Source organism: Balaenoptera physalus (genome assembly GCF_965194825.1).
Source record: "Balaenoptera physalus genome assembly, chromosome: 8".
In the NCBI taxonomy this organism is placed as follows: Eukaryota; Metazoa; Chordata; class Mammalia; order Artiodactyla; family Balaenopteridae; genus Balaenoptera; species Balaenoptera physalus.
The window spans coordinates 47450600-47463977 of record NC_138887.1 but is presented as its reverse complement, the minus strand read 5'-3'; the positions used below and the strand labels follow the sequence as shown (position 1 = coordinate 47463977).

The 13378-nt window shown below is 36.5% G+C and overlaps 1 protein-coding gene across 7 annotated transcripts in view; it reads right to left on the bottom strand.

Annotated features, from left to right (window-relative positions):
• Positions 1–13378, bottom strand: part of RUNDC3B (RUN domain containing 3B) — a 152227-nt gene that overhangs the window by 121084 nt on the left and 17765 nt on the right. For all 7 annotated transcript variants that reach the window (XM_082472508.1, XM_082472512.1, XM_082472510.1 and 4 more), the window contains exon 2: positions 4956–5071. In XM_082472508.1, the coding sequence (XP_082328634.1) occupies positions 4956–5071 (116 nt within the window). The remainder of the gene's footprint in view (positions 1–4955; positions 5072–13378) is intronic.

Below are 13378 nucleotides of genomic sequence, written 5' to 3'. Positions count from 1 at the left end.
ACTCTTTGTTGCGGTGTGCAGGCTTCTCATTGCAGTGGCTTCTCTTGTTGCGGAGCATGGGCTCTACGTGCACGGGCTTCAGTAGTTGGGGCACGCAGGCTCAGGAGTTGTGGCTCACAGGCCCTAGAGCGCAGGCTCAGTAGTTGTGGCACACGAGCTTAGTTGCTCCGCAGCATGTGGGATCCTCCCGGGGCAGGGACTGAACCCGTGTGCCCTACATTGGCAGGCGGATTCTTAACCACTGCGCCATCTGGGAAATTCCTAAACCTTCTGTTTTAACTGGCTTTCTATGACACTGCTCCAGCAGGGGAAGGTCGGAGGGTGGAGGGCACCACATTTCATTACTGGCAAGTGGAGGGAGAAGTCCAAGTTTCCCGGCTGGCCTTCATTGACACTTGAAGGAAGGGTCCTCATTACCGCTGGGTGGAGGTGGGAGTACAGGCTGACTGACTGCACTGAGGGTAGCCTTGTCACCTGCTGGGTGATGGTCAAAGATATAACTCTCCAATACACCTCTTCTGACACAACCTCATTACTGCTGGGTGGGGATGAAAGTCCAGGCTCTCCATTGACACGGTGTGGGGGTAGGTGAGAAGAGAAGGCTCACAACCAGCGAAGAGGGAAGAAGTGCCAGCTCTCTGCTTGGTCTTTTTTGATACCACACTGTGGTGGTGTTGAGATACTCTGTTACAGTCTCATGAGGGTGGACTTCTAGGTTCTCCATTCAGCCTCTTCAGGCCTGGCTAGGGGTAGTGCCACAGTTTTTCTGTGATATTTGGCTAAAGTAGAGCAGATACTGTCTAAAAGTGTTCTGTCTTGCCAGGCTTTTCTATTCCTGGTCCTTTAGCTAGAAAGAGTAGGTCCTCGTCAGACTGTGTGTTTGTGTGTGTGTACACGCACTTGTTGATGTCTGCAAGCTACTCGCTTATCCAGTACTCAGTGTCAGATGTAAAGCAACCAGAAAATCCAAGAAACCCACCACCATGCCCTTCTTAAGGTCCTGAAGTCCCTAGACTTCTTCTCCCTACCTTTCAGAGTCTTGTGTTTTATAGGTCCAGGGTTTTGGATTATAGTAAATGGGAGAAATAGGGGAAAGTATGTTCACTTTATCTTCCTGGAAGTAGAATTTCATTTTTATAGCCACCTCATTTATCTCTAAAGTGAATGATGAAGAAAATAATACTGCATTTATTCTTTTCAAACTTGATCTCAGGCAACTAATTTAGAGAATCTAAAACATAAAACAAGCAATTTTTTTAAAGCCTTGGGATTTTACTTGGCCTTAATTTCAATGTGAACAAAAGTGTGATGTGGGAATCAAAAAGTCACTGTAATCTCAAATTACAAAAGTTAGCCTATCTGAAGCACTTTACTCAGCTTTGAGTACCACATTTTAAGATCTCGGTAAACCAGTGATAAACCAGAAGAATAACTAAGACTATAGTGGTTCCAGAAGATCGAAATAACTAGAGATACTTTACCTGGAAGAAAGAAAAAGGGTAACTAAGGAGAAAGGATTATAGAATAGCAATCTTTTAATATTTATGAGGCTCACAATTTTAAAAAGAGGCAGAAAAGCACAGTCAGATAAGTTGGCTTCTTATACATAAGAATTTTCTAACAATCTGAACTGCCCCAAAATTGATGGCCCTACTTTACTGTCCTAAGTTCCCCAATATCAGAAGGATTAAAGCAAAGACTGTATGTCCACCGGTTGGAAATATCATTGAGTGGATGGCTTCAGTAGGGGGGAAACTAGAGTAGTGATTTTTAAGCTATGATTCACGGCGCTGCCTGAAGTGGTGCTGTGGAACTGGGGTGTGACTGCTGCCGAGCTGACAAAATGCCCGATTTCCCTACTCAGCTTCAACCAGACCTTCCACTTATATGTCTAGCATCTGCAGTGTCTTTTATTAGGGGAGGTGGGAGTGGGCTGGAGAGAAGGATTATGCTTTAAAGTAAAAGTTCAAAAATGACTGAACTGAAGACATGAACTAAGGCCTCTTTGAATTTTATATTCTGTGATTAATTCTTTTTTTCCTTTTTTAAAGGAAATAAATAGTTTTTATTTATTATTATTATTTTTAACATCTTTATTGGAGTATAACTGCTTTACAATGGTGTGTTAGTTTCTGCTGTATAACAAAGTGAATCAGCTATACATATACATGTATCCCCATATCTCTTCCCTCTTGCGTCTCCCTCCTACCCTCCCTATCCCACCCCTCTAGGTGGTCACAAAGCACCGAGCTGATCCCCCTGTGCTATGCAGCAGCTTCCCACTAGCTATCTATTTTACATTTGGTGGTGTATTAATTCTTAGTTCTCAAATATAGTCCAGAAAAGTAAGATCAACTTATTAAGGAATTACTGCAAACAAGATTAATATATGTGATTTTAAAAGCCTCCTTTTTTTTCAATAATGGGGCTGTTAGAATGAATGAAGCTCTCCCCTTTACCTGTGTCAGCACAGCCTATATTGTGTCTGGGGATGAATTTTGGTTTTCTCTGAAAAAAACTGATAAACTAAACACCCTTTTATTTCAAAAATAAAAAGTAGTTAGAGAAAAGTAAATCTTATAAACCCATGAAGTTATACATTTTAAATTTGTACTTCTATCAAGAAAAACATTGAAAAAATGAGTTGTTATAATAACTAAATTTTAAGTGAACACACTGTACTATTGAAATAATTATATAACTTCTCAGGACTTCCCTGGTGGTCCAGTGGGTAAGACTCCATGCTCCCAATGCAGGGGGCCCGGGTTCAATCCCTGCTCGGGGAACTAGATCCTACATGCATGCCGCAAATAAGAGTTCGCATGCTGGAACTAAGAGTCTGCATGCCACAACTAAACATGCCGCAAAGAAGATCCCGCCTGCCGCAACTAAGACCCGGCGCAGCCAAAATAAATAAATAGATATTAAAAAAATCAAAAAACCAAAACATAAAAACCTCCCAAATAATTATATAACTTCTCCAAAAGTAAAAGCAATTTGTTACATATTAGAATACCAAAAAATGGGCAATATTATATGAAGTTTCTAGACACTTGAATCTTTAATAAACTACCTCATCTTGAGAGTTACAGATCATTTCATAATTCATATCTATAGTAATAACAGTGACCACCATAGTCGACCTATAGGAACTTTTTTTTTTATTTTAAATTTTTAAATTTATTTCTGACATGTGGGATCTTAGTTCCCCGACCAGGGATCGAACCCGTGCCCCCTGCAGTGGAAGTGTGGAGTATTAACCACTGGACCACCAGGGAAGTCCCAACAGGAACTTTTTTTAAAAAGCATGTTTTGAATTATTAATCTTACCTAGCTTAAAAAATTCACACTAACTTCACTGGATCATCTTTCTTACTGTCTTACTGTCATACTCGTGGAATTCTTATCTGTAAATCAACTAGAGATTCTATTCTCAATACAGTAGTTCACTGGCTTCTCAGAAATAACGTTCATGGTGACGAAGTAAGTCTAAAGGCCTATTATCTGTATTTTGCTGAGGCATGACTCAGAAGATGGCACACAGGTGTGCAGGAGGGGTCCACTTATGCGGTAGTTAGTCAACCCCGTAACTCAGCACGGCTATATCAACACAGTCTAATTGTTTTCTGTTGCAGTTGTTTACGTATTTTGTGAGCGAATTAAATGCTAAATGGTACACTAAATCAAGGGAATTGAGGTCTTATGATAAAACCCTTGGAACATTAAGATACATCAAGCTCTGCTGTATTTGATGTGTTTTAAAGTATTATTTATAAAATTATGTATAAAATTTTAAAATACGATCACCACACAATACAGTAACCATGACAATATTTCAAAATACTTTCAGATGCTCTGCGTTCATAAAAATTTATTTTCTCATAAAAGGTAACACATTAATGGCAGAAATTTTAGAAAACACACAACAGCAAAATAAGAAAAAAATAAATAACCCTTTAAAAATAGAGAACAACAAACTTTTAACAGAAAAGCACCAGTGATTTTTATGGATCCCATTTTAAATTGCAAAGGGCTGAATGAATTCAGGTTTTGTTTCCCCATTTATTAAATCCAACCATTTGTTATAAGCCCACAGGACTGCTCAACTGATGCTTTCAGCATCATAAAGCACAAAACAGATTAACCTTCAGATTAAATTTGAGATTCTCATAAATTATATTACCACACAGATTACTTATTTGAAACTACTATACCATTAAGATTGTAAAGATAATAAAAACTTAAGTGAAAACATCTAATGATCAAGTCTCCTTTAGGAAAACTAGATAATGGAATTAATGTGATAAAGTTATTATTTATTATTACTAAAATTTATACTACATAATAGTTCTTGATGTTATCAGCTATATTTTACAGATGTATATTTTTAATTTAAAAATATTTTATAATTCTGAGAGAACACAGCTCCCATCTTCCCTTTTAAATTTTAAGAGATTTACATTTCTGACATTAATACATTTACTGATTTATTTTTTTTAAAGTCCAGCATCTCTTTTACATAGCTCTTTTTTAACCTACTTACAGCTAAAAAATTTTCAAAGATTCTGAGTTTAATGAGGAAAAGATTAAGCAAACAAACTTAATGCCTGGATGCTTCTCTGTAAACTAATTAAAATACCATCTAGTAATCTCTGAAGATGGGCTACCTTTTAATTTAAACTTTTATTTTAATTACATATAGAAAGTGATCCTGCTTCTTGTATGTGGCAATTAATATATTCAATATTTTTAATGCATCCTGGAAATGGGTATAAATCCAAGAATAGAGATTCTTTACAGGGACACAGCCAAAAGATTAGACCTTCTAAAATCAGTTTTATGTTTCTCAAGATGCTGCTTGGCTGCTACAGACACCATACTGTATGGTTTCTAAAATTTCAACCTTGTTAATATGAGAGCTGTGGGCAGAATAAATAATACATTAGCGCTATTACCTTTCAGCCGGTGACTTAGAATCTGTTCCAAAATAGCGGCAAAATTGTTAAATTCAGGAGAAGAATCATCAATTGTCTCAAAGCAGGACCGATCAATCAGGGTCTTCACAGAAAACCTATGGAAAAAAAAAGATTACGATTGCTTTTAAGTAGACTTGATTCATTCACCTAAATAGGAAAAACTAGAGGAAAGCAATTTGGAGAAGTACTACAGAAATACTTTATAAGATTATATATTCTGAAAACTCCATTTACTCAAATTCACTCTGTCAATAGAAAATTTTACAGAAATATCAGACTTTTCACTTATATATTTACTATCTGTTGACTACATTAAGACTTAGAAATAGTTCACTGTCCACAGAACCATTAAAATCAGAATAAAAAAGATGAACGAAATTATTAAGTTGAAAGTCATAATACTACTTGTAAGAGACTGCAGCGTCAGACCAAAATGTTTCTAAGAGTTTTGGAGCACAAAATGGAATAAAACAGGATGTGAGCATTCATGAGGTGTAGATCCCAAGTTTTTATGAGCTATAATAGGAAAATTTAAAACTCTGTAAAGTGCACTATATTTTTCCTTCTCTTCAGAACGTCCTTTGTCTCTATTTTTGACTGCCAAGTACCAATGCATTTTCCAAGACTCAGATTAAATGCCATCTCTTCAATGAAGAATTATCCTCCTACATATTCCTAGCACAAACTAGCATTTTGTTTGTATTTCCTTTAAGAGATGATTACAATTTATCTTACTGCTGTTACTTGTGTTGTCTAACTCTATTTTATTAGAATATAAATTCCTTCAGGGCAGAAACATAGCTTCTGTGTGTTTATATCTTCCTCAGCACACAGGACAATGCCTTGACCGATGTACTCTGTAAGTACTTGTTGATTTATTTGTAAGATCTATTTTGAAGGCATGGCAAAGAAACATTTAAAGGCCAATGTCACAACAAGACAAAAAGAAACTTTATGATTTTTAACATGTATACCCTTCCTGTAACCACCACCAAAATCCGGATCTTGAACAGTTCTGTTGCCCCTAGCATTTCCCTCATGCTATCCCTTTATAACCATACCATCCCTTTACAGTCATACCCTATGAAGGGTGATATGTGAGTGCCTAAGTAAAGACAATCAATAGGGTATGAAGAGAAGGGGATAAGGATGAGAGTTGTTAAATCGTTAGAAATGTAAACTATGAGGGAGATAAAGGAGTATAAATTGTTCCTTAGGTTTTAGGCTTATTGGCAATGCTTATTCAATCAGGACAAAAAATATAGGAGACAAGTATAAAGGCAAATATAAAGAGATTTGTTTATATGAGTTATATCTATCAATATTTACTATATTAGAACTGAGTAATGTCTAAAAGTGATCCCAATAATCAATGGAAAGAATTACAATTATTCTGTGCCCTTTACAAATTTTTGTCAAAATATTAAAAACTCTCTCACTGCCAGTTATTATCTACAGGGAAATGGAAAAAAACAGTCAAACGTATTTATTTACTACACTGTAATTTAGAACATTAGCAATACTGAGAATTAAAGTGTCTTTTTTATAAAAAAAAAAACAACTTATCTAGAGTATTTTGAACACTGCTTGCTTTCTTCTCATTGTATAACTTAAAATACAAGTGAACATGTTTTCTATGCCTGGGCAAATTGTCATATTCTTTTCTAAGTTTGAATCAGTTTCCAACATTTTATCCTTTGCATTTTCAAAGCTGTGAAAATGTCTGAGAGGTCCTATAATGTGAAGGGGTTTTTCAGCATCACTTCTTCTAGGACATCTTCATCCTTTGGTCACAACCACTTTGCTCATTTATATTAATATGTTCGCCTTCAATAATTTCCTCAGACTGAATATCTAAATTATCTTGAACAGCAGCAGTATCAATATTCCCATGATCAACTATTTCTTCTATGGCTCCATTTATGTTCCATTCAAGTTTCACTTCCAGCATTAGCACTTTCTGTTTCTTTGCCACAGTTTCATCTTTGCTGGCCAATTCACTCTTTCAAATATGCATTTTCATAAAATGACATGTGGGTTTACAAACAGGAGACAAGGAAGCAACACAACTGCAGGTTTTGATTTCTATGTATGAATTCGTAACAGATGAACACTGACCAATCCTAGACAGGCTTTGAAAGAAGTGATGTGATTGGTCACTAACCATGATGTGCATTTTGTTATTTACACAGTGATTCGTGGACTAAAGAGCTACCCGCAAAATTTTATTTTATGCAATTACTCACAGTTAATATACAGTGGTCGTCAAACTGGAACCATGTTGTTGTGGGACTGGTATTATTTAACTAAACTGTCGTAACTAAAATGAGTGCTAATTGGAACTGTGCAAAGTGAAGACTGCCTTACTGATTAATTACAAATAAACCCATTACATGTTAGCATAAATATTTTTATTAAAACTATATTCTCCAAAACAAAAAAAGTGGCAATAGTATTATTTAAATCTTTGCAAATATCTTTTATGTTGTGTTTAAAAGAAGATAACTAGATTTTCACATCTGTTTCTGCATTCAAGCTATTCTAATATCACATACCATGTAGTCTCTGGAAAACACCACCGTGCACTTGCTTAAAAATGGGAACAAAAAGCAAATAATATCCTAGGCTTGTTAAGAAAATATTATTGACGCGTCAGACCTCCAAAAGGGTCTGAGGCCAGGAGCACACTTTGAGAACCACTACCCTACGGCATTCTTTGTATGTAATTAAATAACAATGCAACTAGAATGGTAGTAATTATATATCCTTGAGAAAACAGTTACTCAAATAATTTTCAGTCTTCTTTGGTTCAGACGAATAACTCTAACGGAGAAAGGCTGAGACAGATTAATGTTCAACTACATAATGCTATCTACAACAGCAAGTGGAGCTCAACAGAGGAGCCATTATGTAAAAGAGAGAGAGAAAAAAAGAACTAGGAAGTAACTCTGACGAAGTTGGTATCTTGCACCTAATAGTCAAGTCAGATAAATACTACATGTAACGCATGAATAAATGAATAGAAACAAAAACAAGGTAAACCAAAACCAGATTCAAGGAGGGACTTGAAAACTCATTTTTGTGTCCTATGCCCTTTTCATTGACAATACACTAGAAAAGTGCTGCCAATCTTCAGCAAACTTTTAATAAGAATAAATAAGTATAACGTTCTTATTCAGTAAAAGAATGAAATGCTAAGTGTTCCTAAAATGAGTAAACAAAAACCATACAGTCTCCACCTCCACCTTTGACCTAAAAATAAGCAAACTTCTGAATGTTTCTCTCTAATCTTTAACAGATAGAACGGAATGGGAAATCTAACTCTGCAATCACACCCAAGGTAGGAGTAATCTACCACTTCAAAAAAGCATGGCATCTAAGATAGTAAGCACATAGGTGAAATGAACTGAAAATTACATTTAAAGATAAAAATAATAGAGTGCCTATTTCATCAAAAAGAGCTAGATAGAACTCAATTTCCACCTGTAACAGCCCGGTAACATTTTAGCCACTAATGTCCTCCAGGAATAACACAAAATTACCTAACAAATGTTCTTCTTTGTAAATGTAATAGGAAGGAAAAGCCATGGAGAGTCACACATATATCTCTGTAGCATCAAGAGCCATGTACAGGTCAATCAGTAGTCAATAAAATATGCCTTTCTATCATGTCATTAGTGCATCATCTCCTCTAGAAGACACTATCTGCATGATGAAAACCTAAAATGGTGAATCTCAGAGCACTATATTACTTGTAACTCAGTATCTGGCTAAAAACTAAAACAAAAGTGCAAATATCCCAAAGCATATCATTAGACAGAATTTCTGTTATTTCTAAGCATGAAGATATTTTACGGGTGAGAAAGCCTTTTAAATAATTTCTATTATAACAAGGTTAATAATGAAGAAAAATAATGTTTCCCAGCATTGCTTTATCATTTATAGCCTACTCTCCTCCTGTCAACAGAAATCAGAACTTCAGAAGGCAAATTAGTTCCTTAGAGTCCATGTTTTACTTCTAGCTAGCCAAGTCTTCCCACTCAACATTTACTTCTCTAGAATCATGTGGCTAGTTCCATTATGCCAGAATAGTGAGAATCTTTTCCTCCATAACACAGTAACTAAGACATGCTATAAAAACCAAACCTGTAAAAAGAATTTCAATACATCCAAAAAACATCACACAGATGCTGAGCTATTTCCTGATAATGATGACAATATTAGTCATCTATTTCCCAAAAAGGACTGATTTTAAAATAATGAAATGACAATTTGATGGATGTCTAAAAATACCAAATCAAGTCTAAGTAACAGCTTTTACATAAGAATTAAAAAGTCAAAAATTTACATGAAAGGGTCTTTTAATTAAGTGCAGTTTTTTGTTTTTTTTTTTTTAAAGATTGATTGATTGATTGCTATGTTGGGTCTTCGTTTCTGTGCTAGGGCTTTCTCTAGTTGTGGCAAGCGGGGGCCACTCTTCATCACGGTGTGCGGGCCTCTCACTATAGTGGCCTCTCTTGTTGCGGAGCACAGGCTCCAGACACACAGGCTCAGTAGTTGTGGCACACGGGCTTAGTTGCTGCGTGGCATGTGGGATCTTCCCAGACCAGGGCTCGAACCCGTGTCCCCTGCATTGGCAGGAAGACTCTCAACCACTGCGCCACCAGGGAAGCCCTTAAGTGTGGTTTTTGAAACGTCTCTCTCTTAAAAGATTTTCTTTCCCACCTTCAAAGTCCAAAGGAAATTTTTGTTACCTTAGAAATAAGAAAAAATGTGACTAAAACCATCAAACTTAAAGCAGGAACTACCTTTCTCCCTTTGGAAACATACCAAGAAAGATGAGATGGTTACCAAAACTATGTTTAAAAAAATCTTCATTACACCCATATTAATTCCTTCCACAGCTCATAAGTTTGTAACATAACTGTAACAACGAATAGTTAAAAGCAAAAAATGTCACAATAAACTCAAAAATAAAATTACTTTTCCTTAAAAAGCTAAAAATAGAGCTATCATATGATCCTGCAATCCCATTCCTGTGCATATATCCTCAGAAAACCATAATTCAAAAAGATACATGCACTCCAATGTTCATAGCAGCACTATTTACAACAGTCAAAACATGGAAGCAAACCAAAATGTCCATTGACGGATGGATAAAGAAGATGTAGTATGTATATACAATGGAATATACTCAGCCATAAAAAAGAATGAAATAATGCCATTTGTAGCAACACAGATGGACCTAGAGATTATCATACTAAGTGAAGTAAGCCAGACACAGAAAGATAAATATCATATGATATTGTTTATATATGAAATTTTTAAAAAATCATACAAATGAACTTATTTACAAAATAGAAAGAGACTCACAGACATAGAAAACAAACTTACGGTTACCAAAGAGGAACAGGGGGTGGGCAGAGGGATAAATTAGGAGTTTGGGATTAACATATACACACTACTATATATAAAATAGATAACCAACAAGAACCTACTGTATAGCACAGGGAACTATACTCAATATTTTGTAATACCTATAAGGCAAAACAACCTGAAAAGTAATACATATATATCTATATATAGATACATATAGACATATATATATCTAAATATATATATCTGAATCACTGTGCTGCATACCTGAAACTAACACAATATTGTAAATCAACTATACTTCAATAATAAAAAAAGAATTTTCTTGCAGGCCAAAATAACTTACTGTGTTAAATATGTACACTCTTTATTGGAAAGAAACTATTTAAAGAGTGAAAATTCATCTTTAATATTTAGTTCCTGCATTAGTAATATACACAGATGTAGTCCCATATACACAGAGCAATCGAGTAGGAAAGAAATGCACCCCCATCTCTTTAAAACAAGCTTATGTAATCTTAACCATATATCAAATATGCTTCAGAAAAAAATTCATTTCACAAAAATGAGATTTTATTATCTATATTGTTATATCCCTTTACATGGAATTATACCTTAAGATAACTAAAGTACATAAAAGCATACAGAATCATCACATTTCAAAACTAAAAGGGGGGGCCCCCCTGGTGGCACAGTGGTTAAGAATCCACCTGCCAATGCAGGGGACATGGCTTCGAGCCCTGGTTTGGGAAGATCCCATATGCTGTGGAGCAACTAAGCCAGTGAGCCACAAATACTGAGCCTGCGTTCTAGAGCCTGCAAGCCACAACTACTGACCCTGCGTGCCACAACTACTGAAGCCCACGTGCCTAGAGCCCATGCTCTGTAACAAGAAGCCACTGCAGGGCTTCCCTGGTGGCGCAATGGTTAAGAATCCGCCTGCCAATGCAGGGGACACGGGTTCAAGCCCTGGTCCGGGAAGATCCCACATACTGCGGAGCGTCTAAGCCCGTGAGCCACAACTACTGAGCCCACGTACCGCATCTACTGAAGCCCGTGTGCTCTACAGCCTGTGCTCCACAACAAGAAAAGCCACCGCAATGAGAAGCCCACGCACTGCAACGAAGAGTAACGCCCCCCCCCACTCGCTGCAACTACAGAAAGCCCGCGCACAGCAACAAAGGCCCAGCACAGCCAAAAATAATAAATAAACTTATTTAAAAAAAAAAAAAGAAGCCACTGCAATGAGAAGCCCACACACCGCAACAAAGAATAGCCCCCGCTCGCTGCAAGCAGAGAAAGCCTGCGCACAGCAACAAAGACCCAACACAGCCAAAAAAAAAAACAACTAAACTAAAAGGGGTTCAGAAAAGTATATAGTCATTCATAAGAGTGATATTTTTAAAAAGAACGTAAGTATCCAAATTGTAAGAGAGAATTCTTTCCACTACTTCACACCAAATTTATAGGATTCCTTTTAACATATTATTATCACTAGCAGTCTTTACCAAGGTGTGGGGGTAATGATCCTCTGCCATTAATATAATACCTACTGTTAATAATCAACAAGGAGATATGATACAAGGATTGTATCATATCTCTTGGCAGCCATCTGCTGCCAAGAGATAAGATACAATCCACCCCAAATGTAATGTAAAATAGTGACTATGGATGATAATGAGCACAGTATTCAGGTATATGTTCATTAGAAGGAAGGCTTATTTCTTTTTTTATATTTCACATCAGAAACCCCCCAACCGAGAGGGCAGACAGCAGAAGCAAGAAGAAATACAATTCTGCAGCCTGTGGAAGGAAAACCACATTCACAGAAAGACAGACAAAATGAAAAGGCAGAGGACTTTGTACCACATGAAGGAATAAGATAAAACCCCAGAAAAACAACTAAATGAAGTGGAGATAGGCAACCTTCCAGAAAAATAATTCAGAATAATGATAGTGAAGATGATCGAGGACCTTGGAAAAAGAATGGAGGGAAAAATCGAGAAGATGCAAGAAATGTTTAACAAAGACCTAGAAGAATTAAAGAACAAACACCTAGAAGAATTAAAGAACAAACAAACAGAGATGAACAATACAATAACTGAAATGAAAAATACACTAGAAGGAATCAATAGCAGAATAACTGAGGCAAAAGAACGGATAAGTGACCTGGAAGACAGAATGGTGGAATTCACTGCCACGGAACAGGATAAAGAAAAAGAATGAAAAGAAATGAAGACAGCCTAAGAGGCTTCTGGGACAACATTAAACGCAACAACATTCGCATTATAGGGGTCCCAGAAAGAGAAGAGAGAGAGAAAGGACCCGAGAAAATATTTGAAGAGATTATAGTCGAAAACTTCCCTAACATGGGAAAGGAAATAGCCACCCAAGTCCAGGAAGCGCAGAGAGTCCCAGGCAGGATAAACCCAAGGAAAAACACGCCGAGACACACAGTAATCAAATTGGCAAAAATTAAAGACAAAGAAAAATTATTGAAAGCAACAAGGGAAAAACGACAAATAACATACAAGGGAACTCCCATAGGAGTTAACAGCTGATTTCTCAACAGAAACTCTACAAGCCAGAAGGGAGTGGCATGATATATTTAAAGTGATGAAAGAGAAGAACCTACTACCAAGATTACTCTACCTGGCAAGGATCTCATTCAGATTCAACGGAGAAATCAAAAGCTTTACAGACAAGCAAAAACTAAGAGAATTCAGCACCACCACACCAGCTCTACAACAAATGCTAAAGGAACTTCTCTAAGTGGGAAACACAAGAGAAGAAAAGGACCTACAAAAACAAACCCATAACAATTAAGAAAATGGTCATAGGAACATACATATCGGTAATTACCTTAAACATGAATGGATTAAATGCTCCAACCAAAAGACACAGGCTCGCTGAATGGATACAAAAACAAGACCCATATATATGCTGTCTACAAGAGACCCACTTCAGACCTAGGGACACATACAGACTGAAAGTGAGGGGATGGAAAAAGATATTCCATGCAAATG